General features: G+C 48.7%; 1 protein-coding gene across 4 annotated transcripts in view; it reads right to left on the bottom strand.

The window, feature by feature from the left end:
* Positions 1 to 6,903: 6,903 nt before the first annotated feature.
* Positions 6,904 to 19,329, bottom strand: part of znf704 (zinc finger protein 704) — a 34,148-nt gene continuing 21,722 nt past the window's right edge. For all 4 annotated transcript variants that reach the window (XM_084695893.1, XM_084695894.1, XM_084695896.1 and 1 more), the window contains 7 exons: positions 16,253 to 16,356; positions 14,988 to 15,259; positions 13,575 to 13,675; positions 11,890 to 12,259; positions 11,503 to 11,625; positions 11,133 to 11,230; positions 6,904 to 10,739 (listed from right to left, as the gene is read on the bottom strand). In XM_084695893.1, coding sequence (XP_084552019.1) covers positions 10,625 to 10,739; positions 11,133 to 11,230; positions 11,503 to 11,625; positions 11,890 to 12,259; positions 13,575 to 13,675; positions 14,988 to 15,259; positions 16,253 to 16,356 — 1,183 coding nt within the window. In that variant the 3' untranslated portion in view covers positions 6,904 to 10,624. The remainder of the gene's footprint in view (positions 10,740 to 11,132; positions 11,231 to 11,502; positions 11,626 to 11,889; positions 12,260 to 13,574; positions 13,676 to 14,987; positions 15,260 to 16,252; positions 16,357 to 19,329) is intronic.

Below are 19,329 nucleotides of genomic sequence, written 5' to 3'. Positions count from 1 at the left end.
AGGGGATTTTGAGATAGAGCCCAAGACAAAGAATAGACACTGTTCTGGAAAATTCTTGTGAGATAACCTAATTTCAGCTGGAAAGCTCTGTCTGGGTGACAGAAAGTGGGTCAAATACCTCTTTTGTTTGATTTTACATCTATTATTTTTAAGGGGCAGTGTCATCCTATGAGAGACACATATAAAAAGACATGAACATGGAGCAAGACATTGCTACATCGTATTACTTATAGTCAGCATGGTTGGACATTGGCTGGAACCTGTGTTAAAATGATCCAGCAGTCTGTCTTGTATTACTTTACCATCCATACAATCTGTACTGACATCCATCAATAGTGCTAATGAAGAGGTGATAGCAGTTTTGGTAGTTTACATTATGTTTAAGGCTTATGTGTGCTTTAAAGGCCTGGTCACTCGAGTAGTAATACCTCAAGATACATTTTTGAAAATGCCTGTTGAGAGACTTTTGCACCAAGACTGTGATTTCATTCCCATGTACAAATTTGATTTGGGAATGACCGTCCCGTTGAAGATGGCATCATGGCCACTTTAGAAACAGTAACAGTGGCCTTTTGAATCCCAGGAATTGAGGGTGTGTTGGGCTGGGTGGGAGTCAGCGGCAGGCTGCAGCTCGGTTCTTCACTGTTGCTCACGAGGCGCCTGGTCAAGCTGGGTTGTTTTTCTTAAGGGGATGTCTAGGTCAGCCATCCCACATATCAAATGTAAAACATTCCACATATTCCGCACGCAACCCACAAATAAAAAGTCAATTCATAGTGTTATGGGGCAAATATGTGTTATTAGATTCCACTATGCCCTCGCTGTAGGCAATCCTTGACTTGAATGCTTAAGCTCTTTATCATCCATTGTTTTCCTCGACACGGTCTCAATTCCTTTAGTCAGGTAAGGCTCACTTACAATCAACACATGAAAGTGTATTTTTTAAACAATCACAATTTCTATTCTAAAGCACATTTGTCATGGTTGTGTGTCATATGTTGCAACTGTTCACACCTAATATACTGTATTAACGATGGTGATGATGATGTCTAGATGCTTTGTGTGCCCAAATCATTGTTTGTTTGTTTGCTGCTAAATAAAACACAACAAAAGGTTGTTAAGATTGTCATGCTATTTGCGTGTGTGAGTGTGTGTGAGTGTGTACAAGAGAGAGAAAGGAGCATTAGAAAGAGAACATCCAAGTGTATGGTAACCCTTCTTCTCACGCAGTTACCTCACAGGAGCACTAGAGGGCAGCCATGTTTAAAAGCGTCAACATATCCGGCCATGTTAGCTCACAGGGAAACTACTGGTGTGAGAGAAACGCTCATGGCATGCGATGAACCTCTTGACGGTCAGCAGTATTGATTATTACCTGGGGCAGAGTGGGAACGGGTGTGTTTGGCATGATGAAACCTGCATGGAATGTGAAGTCAATATAAGGAGACGTGCACACTATGGCCATTTGTTCAAAGGTCTTTACGGAGAGTTACTTAATGGTTTCTTTCTTTCGTGTTTTCTTTCATGGGAAGAATTTGTCGATCGTTCACACAACGAAAACAAGAATATGGCGTCCAAAACAGGTTGTAAACAGCTAGCCAAAAAAAGTATTTTTTTTATTCTTGTCAGTAACAGATTCTGTCAAGGACTATAAGTAACACAAAAGGTATTTACATCAAAACGGCAGTTGCACCCTAAAGAGCACCGTTCACATATGAATTACCTTCACACAATAACAATGGCAGTTTTCTATTCACAGAAGTATAAACTGTATACAGTTGAGTTAACAGTCAATATGATTCCTTACCAGAGATATATCCTTTATATATTCATTTGAGTTCAGACAGCACAAAAACCAACACAAACATAGTTTGTTGGTGCTTTAGACTTAGAGTATAGTTTGTGAAACATGATAATACACATTGCAGGTGCTTACTTTAATTGCAGTGCCCTATTAATATAAACTCCAACACCCCCATTGCCTTCGTCGAGTGTTTGTGTGTGTGTACAGATTTTAACATTCAGTACTCAGATGAATGAGAAAATGTACATGAAAGTCTGGCTTGATCTCAATCTTTCTATTCCCTACTCAGTGTACTACTGCCCAGAATCAGGGCATCGGTCAAAAGTAGTACACTACGTAGGGGGTATGGCTGTCTTCTGAGATTTAGATGTCTGGAAATGAGGGCACGACGGTTATGAACTAATGATGTCTCACACACACACACACACATACGCACACAAACACACACACACAGTTCGGTCTTCCTCCTTGCCTCTTTGGCATCACCTTGTTGTTTTTTTGTGTCAGTGTGTGGCAACACAGTTGGACGTTGTGATTTCCTCAAGTTTGGTCAGGTATTGGGTACTGTAGTTCCATTATACTAGAATTGGGGAGATTGGTCTGTCTGTGGCCCAGCTCTATCTATGTCTCTAAACCTGGTCTGCACCTGTGTATGCAATGTGTGTGTGTGTGTGTCAGTGAGTGCCATACACACACCTTTCCAATAAAGTTAGTCAGAACCCTACGTATCCATATCACAGCCATAAGGAACCCCTATGCTCCTCCGCAGAACCAAACTCAGTTATGCACTTAGTAATAGAGACAGATTATATTGTACTTGTAATGGGCTTTGTTCAAAACCAATTAGAGGCAGAGAGAGAACGAAAGAGGTTCCATAAAGCGGTTTAGAGAATTGAACAGTGAAATTCTATTGATTTCATCGACAGCATTGATTCTTATTAACTTGGACAAACAGATGGTCTCTGGTTTGTTTTACCCATAGGCCTAAACAGACAACTTGGGGGCTGTGTGTGTTCACTATCTCTCATGCATTATTCAATAACACGTAAGAGTAACCATCTCTGCTGCCCACTGAGCTTAACTTAGATTCGGTGATTAGGCTACATTCTCAGTGAAGCTCTTTTAAAGCGGTGAATGCAAAACCTGTTGTCTCACCGTCTCCTCTGACCTTAGTCATATTGCTGCATCTCACGGGAGACAAGCAGATGAGAGTTTAGCGTGTGGGTTGGCCAGATAAGCACTAGGCGCATTTGCGAAGCTGTCGTTACATTACACGTTGCATCGCCATGAAACCCGCCGGCTCATAATGCGTCGGTCACGTCGTGCATAAGCCCTGCGTCTTAACATAACATTAGATGGGCTATTTTCTATCACCACAACAGCTTCCTAAGGCCCTGACATGTATTTTATGAAAGAGAGAGAGAGAGAGAGAGAGAGAGAGAGATCTCCATTTCAGGCCTTTGCCTATGCCTAGCATATGGGCCAGCAGGGGCTGAATCAAGGTAGGCTATGTAAACAAATACTAGCATGGGTGGTTCTGACCCCCCTGCAGTTGTGGTGTATTTGTGGCTAACACAACACACACACACACACACCAACAGACACATCTATCTCACGCTGATACACACACACATGCTGCACAGAGCAGATGGAACATACCATGGGTGGTCATTCTCACACACAACAGACTCTGACCTCATCAGACTACTCTGGTGACCAGTACATTGTTCAGATCATATGGTCCATTGTTTAGAAACAGGATAAGCCCAGGCCACATTGTCAGTAACTTACTGTGTATTGTCCAGCTAGATACTACAGGCTATTAGCCTAAATACATACTTACAACTTAAATGGTATGAACACTATAATGCATTTGAAGAGGAACAACCTAGAGGGGGTCAACATAAAGCAGTTGTTCCTCTTCAAATGCATTATAGTGTTCATACTGATATCATGGAACAGGTCTGAGTTGACTGCATTTCTCAATACAACTGTGGGCGCTACGTCCTGTGCTTGTAGTTGACCATCACCCAGCAGAGACAGCTTAGAACCATATATCTTCCCCATTGCTTGTTTTAAAAGTAACTTTTATAGTGAGTTTTGACTTTCTATCTGATGCTTATCTGGTATGGTTGTTAAAAACGCCTCACCTCTGCCTGGTACAACGAAATATTGTCAAGGCTCCCCACGTCCATGCTAATTGACAAAATGTAACCTACAGCTTATATCCCACAATGTCACCTTATGAATGCTTTCGAACATGGATGGCAAACGCAGGTATGAATTCTGCACTTTCTCTGCAGACACAAAGAAGACGATTACACAGAAATCTTAAAACAAAGGAAAGGCTCAGAGTTTTGGGCCCAGAGGAGGCAGAGAGCAGACAGAAGCCAGGTCTTTCGAGGCCATATGTGATGCGTTGTATCTCTCCCACAAGGGGCATCCCCATGTGTGATATGGGGTATCTCCCACAAGGGACTTGTCCATGTGTGTCCATATTGGCTAGCATGATGTCCTACGCAGTCATTTGACTTTCCACAATTTTTTCATTTTGTCATACTTTGTTGCATCAAGTCATACTGAGAAAGAGAGGACAATTTAACAGTTGTATTTCTCTCAGAGTTCAATATGAGATGGAGAGTGGAGAGCCTGTTCTGGCGGTTAGCCCTGAGCTAATACAAATATAGGCATACCACATGGCTACTACTATCCACCCCACAAGTCCCTATGGGATCTCTAGAAGATGTTCACTGTTACAACAAAGGACAGGGGGGAAATATGCCCACATTTGCAGTAGCTACGACCCGATTGTTAACAATAGGGACTCTTATTTTGAAAGCCACACATATTTTATTGGCCAACTGTTGCAACCTGTCTGCTTGCATCCTTTCTGCATGGGCACCGCAACAAGAGACATATGTATAGTCATTTTCGTCAAATTTGCATGCACATGCATTAATTCAAATTCAGTAAAGATCACAGAATTGTAGGTAATACAGAAGGCCTGGGGAAAAGAGTATTAAATCCAGTGAGACAGTCATTGAGTGCTTGAGGTTAACATGGTCGTCATATAGTAATAGACTTAGCAACCAAGAGAGATGATCCATTTTACATGCCCGTTATAGCCTGATTGCAAATTACAGAATAACAACAGAACAGTGGATTTGGTTTTCTCAATAGGTGATCTGTTGCTTTTTAATAGAAAATAGCCTCGTACACCCAGCAATTTAGCACTTCTAAAATGGATCATCTTGCAGATTTAACACACTATTAGTTAAAAGATACTACCCTGCTTTTCCAGACATGCCTACAAAAATCATTCATCACTTGTCACAATAGTTTTCTCGAAAAGAATGTCTTAAAGGCGAAGGGAAACCATTTTTCTTAAAAACTGAAAACATCTAGAAGCATCAAAACCAAAAACCTTTTCTAAAAATGACAGAAAGGGGAAGGAGAAGGGGGTGTACAGAAGTCACTCTGTCCATTACAATCTTTCATACCCGTAAAACAAAAAAGAATCGGCCCTTTCAACAGAGGGAAATCCAAAGGGGCCCCTCCACGCACAGGACTTACTGGAAGAATCCCAGCACCGTCTAAATCTAGATGTAATGACTGAACTCAGAACAGCCAGCACTTGAGGCCACTCCATATATCTCCGCCACGGTTTCACGCACTTTGAAATCAGTGGCGAAAGACAGTCCTGTTCATTCATGTCATCCAGCCTTATGGCAGAATTCACCAAGGCACAGTCCAACTTGTGTTCCCCAACACTTCACAAGTCCTGCCTAAACGTATTCCCCTGGATCCCCTAACATTACCATGAACACAATTGAAGCAAGGAACACGTCAAACGGATCCAGGATCAGCATTTACAGGATGACTTCACCCTTGCACACATTCCTGAAAGCCGACATAAGGAATCGCCTCTCTCTTTATAATCAGCAAAAAGATACCCTCAAACCCCAGCAGAGAGTGGGAGGGGCATGGCACACATTACTTGTCAGTCTACAAAGCTGCTGAGGAAATGCTTCCATGGTTGGTGGGAATGCTAAGTTGTTTTGAATGCAACTCAGCCTGACTCAGGGGGTCATAGAAGGCAGTCTTGACTGTAATAAGCTCAGCTGCCTCCATTGATTTCTATTGCTTTCCACTCGCTTTTTGTCTGTGTTGTTTGTCATATCTCCTTATTTACAGGTTTAAAGGGGTGAACTCTGTGACCCTTTCAGTTGACTTTTCAACAAGACGTGCCCATGTATTGTGTGTGCAAGGAGACAGGATGGGAGTCTAATTATGCTCCCGCACACACACACACACACTGTGCGAAGCCCACCTGCTGTTGCTTTATTGTGCTGTGGTATTTCTGAGGAACACTGAAGGTTCTGTTTCAAATATCTGGATAAATATACACCAACATTGTATGTCATTGCTTATATGTTGTAGCTGAGATATATTGATTTAGTATATAGATGTTATACTTTGTATTGTTTGTGAACTATACTTGGGTACCAAGTAGGAGTGAATACTCTGCTATTTGTATATAAAGTGTATAAACCTCATAGTTTGGTTCCATGAAGAAAACTATCAAACTAGATTTAGTAAACTGATCTGTATATAATCACAAGACTCAAACAACATCATATTGGAGCAGATATATGGATGGATGTGAATATGGTGTGTGAGGCGGAACGAGAAAGTGAACTGGGTATGCATGTATTTGGAAAAGAATGACGTGTGTGTGTGCGCAAACATGAATGTATGTGAGAGTGTGTGTGCATGTTGGGGGGCCTAGTAATTCACCATCGCCAGTGTTTTCGCTTGTGAGAAGGCCGTCTTGGTTTTACACAGCTCATAAATCAAGGAGGGGCAGCTCAATCCTTGATGGGTGAAGTAAACATGTATTAACAAAAGACGTGGTGAGCTAGCGCTCTGTTGACGATCCAGCCTCATACGTATTCACATCACTCACTCTGGAACAAGCCCGCCCATAGGGTCTCTTTGATTAAAGCCCCCACCCCCTCCCCCCTGTTTCGTTCTGATTTCTACCACTTACACATGGAGGGAAGCCATTATAGAAGTCTGAGTTTGACAAGTGGAAACTCTTGAAATTGCATCGTTTTATTATGAAGTCGTAAACCTTTGGCCCGGTGTACCTTTGTCGAGTATTGTTCTTCAATAGTGTTGAACTTGTAATACAACATTTACAATAATATTGAACAACAATCTGACGACTTTGCTTGATGGAGAACCCTAGGCTTGCCTTGCCACCATCTGTCGTTTGAATGACAACACTGGCTGAAATGCATTCACAGAAGAAAATAATTCGTACGAGCCAGTAAAGGAGGACAGAATTGGTCACATATAAAATCTACCGAAACGGTGTTCTCGACACTCCAGTTTACTTTGCTGCAGGTGTTTTTATTTTCATGTTCTACAGTGTTAACAGCGTGTACATAGTCTAACTGTGTCAGGAAAACATGTTTGGTGAAATAGCATCAGAGGGTTTAGCTAGCTAGCACCTCCATCACCCCGTTAAATTGTGCAGCACCATTTGGTGTTTCGTCTGGTCCAGAAACAAACCTTGTAAGGCTCCTCTCTGCTTGTCATACTTTTGTATACAGTGTTGATCTGAAAGGACCGCACTAGTGGGAACAACAGTGAACATCGGCCTTATGGTTGATGTCAAGCCTGGGAAAGTTCGACAACCCTTGTAATTGGAATTTCACCATGACGATGATCTTCAACTGTGGTCCCACTTAGCTGCCAAGGTTGAGTTGCTTGATGGATCCTTTCAGTGGCGGAGGGAGCTAGCTAGTTCGGTATTGTTTCTGGATAGGACTTTAGTATTGCTAGCTCTAGCTGCAATGATACTAGACGCACCAATGGGGGGAGGGGGGGACCATTGTGAACAACAGCACCACAAGGGAAGAGAAGGTGAACGACAAGTGCATTTGATGTCATCAACCCGACCCGAACGACACAACAAAAACCCTACAGCTGAGATGTTGCCTGTTTGGTTATTTCCCGACGTTATTTTGTTTGTTTTGACACGAGATTGGATATAGGGCCACTCAGACGATTTGAACTTGTCAAGGTTGACCCTCGAGGGTCCTCTGACACAGGCACGACGTTCTGATTGGTTGTTGTAGCACCAAGGCAGCGAGGGCTAGGGTAGAGCACCAAGCACCAGTGGCGTCCCACACACCTGCCCCAGGGGCTCTTACACAAACAGAGGCCTGTCAATCAAGCTCTAAATAGCTGAGACTAGAATAGTCCAATCTTTGACACTCAACATAATGTATGCATGGTTATGTATGCATGGTTATCGTGCACCATATTCACATTAAGCTGTGATGTCATAGCTCACATGCACACTAAGACATAGCTCCTTTAACTGTGCTGGACAGAACTTTGAGAGAATGGTTCAGTTCGTCCAATCAGAGTGAGCCCTTGGTGCAGTGTATGAGCGACCCCAACCGATGTGTACAACATAAAACAGGCTTGCCTTGGGTCGACATGACAGTTTACCTGTGTAGTTGCCACTGTTACAATGATATTTCTTTCAGCAGAACATGAAAACACAACAAATTATAAGTCTTAAGTATAAAAACAATGATAACAGCCAAATCTTTTCTTTTTTTCCCCCTCACTTAAATGTAAAACATGTTTTTTCTTTAAGTATATATAGATTTGTCTACAACAACGTGTTCACAAAATGGCAGTACATTTTTGAGAATATTCAAAAGAATGTTTTTTTTCTCACAGAAGTAATAAGTAACACAATTCTGATTTTTCGTCTAGGACTGAGGCGAGCTGGACCCGCTTCAAGACGAACCAGGAAAAGAAAATGTCTCAACAATTCATTCTTGCCTCTCACCCCTCCGCATTGAACTCTACTTCTCTTTCTCCAACAAGTGGCCTTTAAAGCCAAACGTCAAAAATCAGTTGAGAACATTTTGCTTTTACACGTAAAAGATAACCACATATCACTTACATGAACAGAAGGACTAAATAGGAGTCGTAGAGTAAACGAAATGACGTCCGTCATTCCTGGTTTCGGAATAACTTGAGAAAGTCGATCAGAGAGTGGGGTTTGCAAGTGAGTTCATAAGCTGCTGTTGGACTGAATGAACTGAAATGTGAGCATAGTAGGTGCCTTCATTGGAGTGTATCGCCCAAGGTGAAAAGAGAGCGAGGGCTGCGTTCAGGAGCATGCAGTGTATTGATAGGTTGCAGATATACATGTCATGAACACGACTGCAGTGATTCCTTATTTCACCTCGTTAGCAAGGCGTGACTGTTGTCCTATCTGGACATGTCAAGGTGTCAAAAGCGACACCGTGCTTCACGGGCCACGATGTCATCAGTAAACCTCTCGACTTTGAAACGAGCTCAACGTGTCCCAGACCAGCCAACCAGGATTACTAGAGAGAAGGGGGCGGGAGCCGGACAGATACACACGCTTTGCGCCCCACATGGGGGGTGGAGGAGGGGCCGGCGGTGGCTAAACACGGGGCCCTCTCAACGGCTGGACGAGCGGCCGACTACGACGTACGGGTGACAAGCTCGATGGTCATACCCATCCATGATCTGTGTGGGTCGTCAAGCAACTTCAAACATTCAAAGAACATCGAGAAGAGATACACAGACCTATCAGGAGACACCATTAAAAGAGTCATTGTACGTCATAACACACTACAAAAAAAAAAACACTTTTTGGTTGTAAGTTGATATAACGCGGTGACATGATAACTAGAAACTCATTGACATAGTGGCTGCAGTAGATCACCCTGGAACGGGTTCAGCGGCTGGTTCCGACTGCCTTCCTTCGCGTTCCTGAAAAAACGATTTGCAGAGTAAAACGGATATAAAATTGCAATAGAAAAGAGCTGCAGTCCTGTGTGCGCGTCGGATTGGTTCGGACGATCGTGGCGACGTTTTCTTCTGTTGTCATGGTCGGCGGTGGCCAGGTTTGTTGCTGGCAAGGTCAGTCCATTTAGTTTGTTGACTTAGAAATACTTTTTCTTTTTTTGCATTTCTCCTTCAACTCGAGAGATCATCTCTCCTCCACAATCCCTCGACCCCCCCCCCCCCCCACACACACTTTCCCCGATACCATCTCTCCCTCTCTACTACATTCCCTCAGGGTGGCTGGCGGATGGTAGGAGGGGTTGAGGGGAACGTACTTCTGGGTTCATTAATGGTGTCGATGTTTTTTAGCAGTCCAGAAGACGGGTCAGGAAAGGAAGAGGAAGAAAGCACCCCTCTCCTCCCGTTTTCAAAATCATCGTTCAACTACGCGGAAAAAAAGCCGGAAGAGGCCATTCTTGTCTGGGATCCGACGCGAAGAGAAATCGCCGAGACGTTTGGCGGACGACCGTCGGAGGAGCCCCTTCTCGCTGCCTCCCAGCACACCTTTCAAACCAGAGCTTTACAAAACATAGAAAGAGACTAAATGACAAAACCAGACATAGAAAAGCACAAATCTCCCCCCCCCCCCCCTCTGGCCTTCATCAGGTAGGTTGTAGGCAGCTTATAGGAAACACAAAGGAATCAAGCGTCTCGCGCCCCACTGGCTCTCCCAGACGGCGGCGGGGCAGGGGCGAGAGCAGAAGAGGTGGACGTAGTAGGGCGGGGCCAGTGGAAGGAGGAGGTCCTGGCCTCCGGGTCTGGGAGGGGAAGTGGTACAGGTGACGCATGCGTAGAAAACCCCCCCGCCTCTGGCTTCTGTGCCGACAGGTTGGACGGGACGGGGGGGGAGGGGGGACGGGGGGGGCGGTGACAGGGGTCGGTTGGCGACCCTGGTGGCGGCGTTAGCGGCGTTCAGTCTGTGAATCTCTGGCAGGCTTTCTTCCAGCGGCAGGCGGTACACCACATGTCGCGGTTCTCCATGCCGTACACCTTGCGGCACTTCTTCCCTTCGCTGCGGGACTTTCGGCTGGCAGGAGAGAGGGGAGAAGGTACAGGGGAGAGGGTTAGGAGAGAGAGCAAGACGGCACTTCCCCCACCCCCCCCTTCTGTTCTCTACGCGACAGCAAGAGGCCTCACTAAATATAGAACCTAAGTCAAGTCCTTAGCCCCCGATCCCCTGGTGAATGTAAAGAGGTGGTGTCAGGGGCTACCAGGACCAATGAGGGGAGGGGGTGACAGGGCCTACCAGGACCAATGAGGGGAGGGGGTGACAGATGGGAGAAGAGGTAGACTGGGAGGTGAGGGGGGAAGAGGAGAGGGGGGGGGGGGTGAGGGGTGTGAGGGGTGTGAGGGGTGTGAGGGGGGTGAGGGGGTAACAGGAGGATGCTGTGTGTGGAGCTGTCGTCCGTCAGGGGTCTACCTGAGGGAGCCGGTGGCCCTGGGAGGGGAGGAGAGGACAGCGATGGTCTGGGAGCGCTGCTCTCCGAAGCCCTGCGTTCGACTGTGGGTGGGAGAGGCCTGGGGAGAGAGAAGGACACACACACAAGGGCATCAGTTTGACAGTGTGTGTGTATGACAAGTGCTATACACACAGCGTGTATATTCGTGTGTGTGTGTGTGCAGTCAGAACAGCACAGATTCCACAAAGCTCTGGACGCGTCCGTACACGTGTGTGCACGCGCGTGTGTGAGAGAGATCGTGTGAGGCGACGAGTCTTGATACGACAGTGTGTGTATTAAAGCATGTGGAACAGGAGGAGTGTGTGTGTGTGTGTGTGTGTGTGTACTGACAGCGTTGCCGGTGAAGGTGACAGGGGGAGACTGCCAGGAGATGCTGAAGCCGCTGCTGGGGGTGAAACTGGAGGAGCCGTCAGAGCCGGGGTGGGCGGAGGGGATGGTGACGGGGGCGGTGGCCTGGAGGGGGACACACGGTCAGAGTGTGTGTGTGTGTGTGTGTGTGTCAGTGGACCAGAGCGTGATCTGGTGAGTGTGTGTGCATGCCACCCGCCCCCCCCCCGCAACTCTCTACCCTACGTTTCTTGTCGTGCTTCACCGTCTTTCTCCCCCAAAAACTAAAAGGCCCTAAACTTATCTTAATAAGATCATCTTGGGGTCCAATTTGCCTACAATGTGTGTGTGTGTGTGTGCGGGCCGCGAGTGTGGGCTGTTTTGCCTCACCTGGTAGGCGTGGTCCGTGTGGATGAGGTAGAGGGCGCTGGGGGCGGAGCGGCTGAGGGGCGTGGTGTGGGCGGCGTGCGCCGCGTTGTGGACGCCATTGCTGTTGTTGTTGTGGTAGTGGTGGTGGTGGTGGTGGTGGCGGTCCTTGACCTCCTGGGACTGGCGCCTGTGGGGGTGGTAGGGGGCGTGGGCGTCGCCGGGGGGCTGCGGGGGCGGCGCGGGGGGGGCGGTCTGCGGCGGGACGGGCGGGACGGACGGCGACGCGGGCGACAGGCTGCCAAGGCCGTCGGCCACCGCGTCCGTGTTGAGCTTGATCTCCGTGTAGTAGAAGTCCTCCTCGCCGTCACTGCCGTCTGAGTCGCAGTTACGCCTGAGGGGAGGGCAAGGGGAGAGAGAGTGAGAGAGAGACACAGAGAGACACAGAGAGAGAGTGAGAGAGAGAGTGAGAGAGAGACACAGAGAGAGAGTGAGAGAGAGACACAGAGAGACACAGAGAGAGAGTGAGAGAGAGACACAGAGAGACACAGAGAGACAGTGAGAGACACAGAGAGAGAGTGAGAGAGACACAGAGAGAGAGGGAGAGAGAGAGAGAGACACAGAGAAAGACAGAGAGAGAGTGAGAGAGAGTGAGAGAGAAACACACAGAGAGAGAGAGAGAAAGAGAGAGACACAGAGACGGAGAAACACAGAGACAGAGAGAGAGACAGACAGAGAGAGACACAGACCAAAAGAGAGAGACCAAAAGAGAGAGACAAAAAAGAGAGAGAGTGAGGGAGGGAGCGTTGAGAGGTGGACAGCCTCAGATATATCACACATGTGGCACTGATGGATTTTATGAGTTCAGCTCCCCTCCTGCTCCAGACAGTTATGACTGGGCCCTGTCAGGTACAGTATACCCCCATGACTTACACCACCACACGACTCCAAACGCTTTATGTGCACAGCCAGTAATAAATGCCAACAGGACGTACAGTACATACATTAGGCAGTGACGCCAACTCAAAATCTAATCGTAAAAACAACACCTCAAATAACTATTGACACCGACTGTACAAGGTCAAAAGCATGAATATGTAACGAGAAGTCACACAAACTGGACAGGAAAAAAAACATTTCATCGCGGCCGTCCCTTTAGCAGGCCTGGTAACGGGGCAAGACCAACAGCAAACAAGAGGCAGACGGCAGTGTATCTCGCACTGTGAGGCAGAGACACGGGACGAGCCGCGCTCTAATTGGATTTCCGTGTGAGGAGAGTGATGCAGGCGGGTGATAGCATTGTTCTGGGCCCCGCTCGGGGTTTTTTTTGCCCGGCGTGTCACAAGATCGCGGTGCTGAGGAAATGTCGCCCCGAAATAAGCTGACAGGCGTTAATCTCCAGTTTTGACAGCCCCCCAAATTAGGCTGGGGGGGGGGGGGAAGTGTACAAAGAAGAGACAGAGAAAGCAAAATACAGAGAGAGAAGAAAAGACTGTAAGAGTGTGTGTGTGAGAGAGAGAGAGAGAGAGAGAGAGAGAGAGAGAGAGAGAGAGAGAGAGAGAGAGAGAGAATGTGTGTGTCAGTGTGTGTGTCAGTGTGTGTGTCAGTGTGTGTGTCAGTGTGTGTGTCAGTGTGTGTGTCAGTGTGTGTGTCAGTGTGTGTGTCAGTGTGTGTGTCAGTGTGTGTGTCAGTGTGTGTGTGCTACGTACCCCAGGTGGACGGTGCGGATGTGCCTCTGGATCCCGGCAGCTGTGCTCAGAACCTTCCCACAGTTTTTCCACAGACACTTAAACATGACCTTCATGGAGTTCTGTTGGACACACACACACACACAAACACACCCTAGCAGATGGGTAAAAAAAATCTCCAAACTGTTTCAAAGCAAGGGGCCCTCCACACCACTGGAAGTCTCCGGTTGCCCCCAACACATGGTCCGTGGTGTGCCACACTGAACGGCAAGGACACACACACACACACTTTAAGGGAAAATCATAGTTTAAGCAACTGTTCATCAATTGAATTAAAACTAGAACAAGGGACAACCAATTGATCAAGTCTAAGATTTCCTTTAGGGGGGGTTTGTTTGATCATCCTTGTGGCGGGGGCAACTTCAGCATGCAGTTACATTTATTCATTTCATTCATTTATTCATTCATTCATTAATTAAAGTTACATGAACATGTATTCAATTAGCAGGTGCCTTCATCCAAAGCGACATATAAGTCCTGCAGAATGACAGGGCAGCAGATAGTTAAAGACCAGAAGAGCTCGGTGCTAACAGTCTTTCACTGGTGCTGCCAGAAACCGTCTGCCTGTTATCGGCACAACTATAATATCATCCCAACAACCACGTTGCACGATTCACAACTGTGCACCTGTCAAGAGTAACATGGCTGAAAGGAAGACTAGAATATTCAAGATGACGTTTAATTGGCCGTGCTCATACGTTTCCTTTCCTACATCTCTGTAATACTTTGATACTTCATTCGGTTCATTCCTCTCCATTTCACTCCCCTAGACTTTACCTCTCCCTCACTATTTCTCTCTTCTCTCCTCCCTTCTCTCCTCCCCCTTCTTCCTCCCTGCCCCCCCCCCCCCCCCCCCCCCCCCCGTCTCCCTCAAGCCCTCAGTCCTATTCTTTAGGATCAGTATTCAAATGAGAGCTGAACGATGGTCTGGCTTGCGAGAGAGAGCATATTGATTGGAAGAGAGAGAGGGCGGGTAAGAAGAAGAAAAAAGACAGATCGAGAGAGAGAGCCCGTGGAAATCATTATGCTGTACCAGTGAAGATATTAAAAGCGCTCGTACAAGTGCCAGGTAGGCTTTCTGCCGGCCAGGGGTAATTACGGAGGATAAACGACCCAAGAGGGACGGGGGAGGGAGGGGGCGGACCAACTTGCATGCGCGCCGGGACTCCGATAACAGTGACGGACAAAGGAGGAGAGGCGTAAAGAAAAGAACACCCGCCCTCGCAAACGAGGAGAGAGCGAGAGAGACAGAGAGAGAGCGAGCGCCGGTGGATAAAGGGAGAGGGGGCAGAGGACAGGGAGGAAGGGAGGAGGGGGAGGGAGGCTGCCCGGCGCAAGTTGTCCACAGACACAAACAAACCGGCCCACACCCACCTTGCGCTTGCGCGGGATGGGCTCGTCGAACAGCAGGCTGCTCCCATCCTGCTCCTCCAGCGCGTCGTCCGGGCCGGGCCCTGCCGCCGCCCCCACGCTGGGCACGCGGAACGGCTTGAAGCCGTCGGCCGCCAGCGGGGGTGACGGCGTGGACGGGTTGGACTGGTCGCTGGGGGCGCTCCAGCTCCAGTAGCCCCCGCTGCTGCTGTGGCTGGACGCCGTGAAGCTGCCGCCGCCGCCGCCGCCCTCCTTCCACGAGCCGTTGGTGCCCTCTGGAGAGAGGGGGCGGGGGGAGGGGTTAGGGTTCCTTCGTGGTCGACGTGGGATGTGCACCCGTGCAGCACACACACATGAGGGAGAGAGAGACAGAGAGAGAGAGAGAGAGAGAGAGAGAGAGAGAGAGAGAGAGAGAGAGAGAGAGAGAGAGGGGGGGGAATATAGGACTACTTCACTACTTCCCTCCCTAAAGAGGTGAAGGACTTCTCGCAAGGCTTCACTTCCCTCGGCACAACATCAAAGTAGACAAGCGAATGTTTTATGGATCAGGAAAAATAAATGACAAATTGAAAAAAAGACCTCATAACTAAACAAACCAGTCAGCAGTTTGTGTTTGATCTGAAGTTTAAGGCTGTCTTTAACCTTGGCAAGGCCTTAGCAGAGAGAGGGGGGGGGGGGGGGATGGTTCTATAACAAGCAGCGTTCGAGGGGTCGATAGACAGAGATACAAATAATGCTGAAACAGGAAGCTGTCGGCTGACAAAGGCAGTAAGAGTCCTTGTTTAGACAGGCCCCCTCTGACTGTGGCGTCTTCACCCGCTTCAGGGTGTCTGAGCCCAAAGTTTGGCCGCCAAACCGTGACTCCATCACACGACCCAAGCCTTGGTCTCACCCTGAGTGTGTGAACCGTGACTGCCTCACGGATTTTTTTTTAAGCACATGCGTGTGAATGTTTAACGATATGTCAATGTCGGGCCAGTGCGGAAGTGCGATGCGTTTGCGCGCGAGTTTGCCTCTGTGTACATGCTATACAGCATGTGAGAGCTTCTCAAAGTCAGCGTGCCCCTACGTGTGTGTGCGTGTGTGCGTATCATTATACATGGCACGCGGGAGCAAATGTTCTCACAATGACGTGTCAAAGCACGTGTTCTAATCGATGGCTGCTTGAATGCTTGCTTGATTTAGCCAGGAATGGTGGACACATGAACTGGCGGGCCGAGGCGATTCTTGCGGGGGCTGAACGATACCGCGATAGGCTCCTGACTCACCGCTGAGTTTGACTGGCGGGCTCCTGACCAATGGGCTGGTGGAGAGGCTGGTGAGCACCATGGCCGCCGTCACCTTGTCCATGTCCGCTTCCTCCTCCGACTTCCTGTTGAGACAGAAACCACAGCGAACCGTGAGGTCTGGCGCGAGGAACGCTTCACGGGCGTTCGGGCGAAACGGCGGCGTGTGAAAAGAGAAGCCAGGACAAAGAGACGCCAACGAGTACTCGTGGCCCCCCGGTCCTCCATGCCCACCCCGGGCGTATCCCAGCATTTCTGAGTGCTTTGGGAGACACAAACGACTCCCGCACAACATCCTCATCATTCGTCGCCTCTAATTGGCATGAGCTTGTTCGGGAGCCCGCACGCACACCCACACGCACCTACACACACACTTAATCTTCCTGGAGAACACCCAACAGACCGTCATCCTTAATGCACGCGTCGGGGTGATCGGCAGTGATCAAAGCGACGTTGATATCGCACCCCAGCACATCCACCGCGCCCTGTTTTGATAAAGGCCCCTCACCAGAGTGTGCTGTTTGCATGTTTGAACGTCGGAGAGACCCTGTGATGACACGGCGGGTGTCATTACCACTGACGGATAGAGGGCTCGGAATCTCTTTCATCACTGGAAGGATAAACCTTGGCGCTTTAAGGTGGCCTAACGATCGCTGTCTGTCTGCTGGCCCCTGAGGGAGGCTGGTTAATAATGAAGGGATGACTGGCTGGGGGTTTGGCTGCAGCACGCACGGCTATCCTGCTCATGGCTTCCTCTGCAGTGTGTGGAGAGGAGCCACCATATTGCTCCTTCTAATCCTCGATTTTGGACTGAGGTCAAGCCGTACGGGCAACAGGGACTGTGGGGGGAGTTTATGGAGAACAGGACTTCTAGGGGTCCGGTACAGGATTGCTGACACCGGGTGTTTGGGGGGGGGGGGGGGGTAGTGTGTGTATGTGTGTCAGGGTGGGGTGTGATATCCTCGAGGGGCACAGAGGCCGACAGCCAACTCCCACACCAAACCCATTAGGAGAAACCAAATTTATCGCCCCCCCCCCCCCCCCCCCCCCCCCCCACAGAGGAATATGATGTCATCGCACCCCGTTCATAAATCACACAATCATGCCCCGCGCTCGCAACTGTCGCTTTCACCCACGACCCCCCCCCCCCTGCACGCGCGCACACCGACACCACTTCCTGGTCACCTTGAGGGAGGGCGGGACGTCGTGCAACTCTGCCGCCGAGATAAGGCGTCGTGAAGGGTTCTTACATGTTGTGCTGTGATGAAATACGGTCAATTTAACGCGGAAACACATTAGCGGCCGCTATCAATTCGACGTGATGTACGAGTGAACGCAATCAGGAGCGAGCGAGAGGGCCCCAAATCACATCGGTCATTAGCGGGCTTCTCAAGCCTGGAGTGAGCATGGGGGGGGGGGGGGGGGGGCTGTGTGTTCCTCAGGACAGCACGGTCATTAACAGAGACAGGGGGGGGGGGGGGGGGTAGATTTGAACTGGACTTTGATACATGGGTCACGTCGAGGCTAAGTGGGAGCCTTCATGGAGCACTAAGTGGATTCTCCAAATGGGGGTTTTCCACCGTCCGGGCCAAAGCCAACATTGTTGTTGTCCGACAATCCGAGTCAAGCCACGGGGAGAATAAAGGAGATGTTGTGACTAACAGAAAATAAAGGACAGGAATTCAAGTCCTGAAAACACAAGATTACAGTGAGACTTGCAACATCCATAACCTATTTAAGATGAACTGTGTAAAGGTTGAACGTCTTAAGTTCATTATAAACACATATTGCTCTTTTGCACTAAAATACCTACTTTGACCTATGATATGCCCTTGATAGATAATGAAAGCCGGGCCAGGTTTACACCACACAGCACCGGGCAAGGTTTACACCACACAGCACCGGGCCAGGTTTACACCACACAGCACCGGGCCAGGTTTACACCACACAGCACCGGGCCAGGTTTACACCACACAGCACCGGGCCAGGTTTACACCACACAGCACCGGGCCAGGTTTACACCACACAGCACCGGGCTAGGTTTACACCACACAGCACCGGGCCAGGTTTACACCACACAGCACCGGGCAAGGTTTACACCACACAGCACCGGGCTAGGTTTACACCACACAGCACCGGGCCAGGTTTACACCACACAGCGGTGGTGGTCGGCTGTCACTGCACACTCCCAGTTAACCTGGAACCCAGATTCAGGCTAACCACTCACCAAGGACAGTTTTCCAGATGAGTGACTAAAGGGTACAAATATCTCCTTAGCCAAGCCTTGGTTCCCACCCTGTGTGTGTGTGTGTCTGTTTGTGTGTGTGTGTGTGTGCATATGAACACCCCATAATCCCAAACAATAAAAGACCCCCTCTCCCCCTTGGGTAATTGATTTAATGGTAGTAATGGCTGCCTGCCAAGTAGCAGTGTACACATGTATATGTGTGTGTGTGTGTAGGCTATTGAATGCAGTCCATGCTGACATCTGTTGCACTGTCCTGGACAGATGTGCCAACTAACTGTCTTGTGGCACAGTAAACTCTACAAGACAAATAGTATGGGTGTGTGTGTGTGTGTGTTTATAGCCTATATGCATTGTTATGTGCACTTATGTAGCCTGTGTGTATGTTGGAGTGTGTGAGCGTGCGTATATGTGTGTGTGTGTGTTTGTCTGCCAAGTCTGCCCCTTCTTTTACACAGCGACCCACTTTGCCCAAAGACAGCTGGCCTTTTGTGTTTAATTAGCCCAAACCTCCCAAACGGAGCACCATTCAGAGGACTGTTTCCACTACCAAAACACTCCACACCACAGTGCCACCATGACAAAGCTTAAAGTCTGGAAGCCTCGTACCTGGCCCAGCCCATCCCAGCTTGGCTGGCTTTCCTGGGAAGCGTTCACCGTGAAGCACGAGGAACCTGGAGACCAGGCGTGACCAACACCTCTCTCAGACTCATGCACGCACTGCTGACTTGGACAACATCATCCACTCCCTCACACACTCCCTCACACACACACACACACACACACACACACACCTTAGTGCGTGTCTGCCTGT

Source organism: Hypomesus nipponensis, chromosome 4 (genome assembly GCF_054491055.1).
Source record: "Hypomesus nipponensis isolate SF chromosome 4, ASM5449105v1, whole genome shotgun sequence".
NCBI lineage: Eukaryota > Metazoa > Chordata > Actinopteri > Osmeriformes > Osmeridae > Hypomesus > Hypomesus nipponensis.
This window is presented reverse-complemented; position numbering and strand designations above follow the sequence as displayed.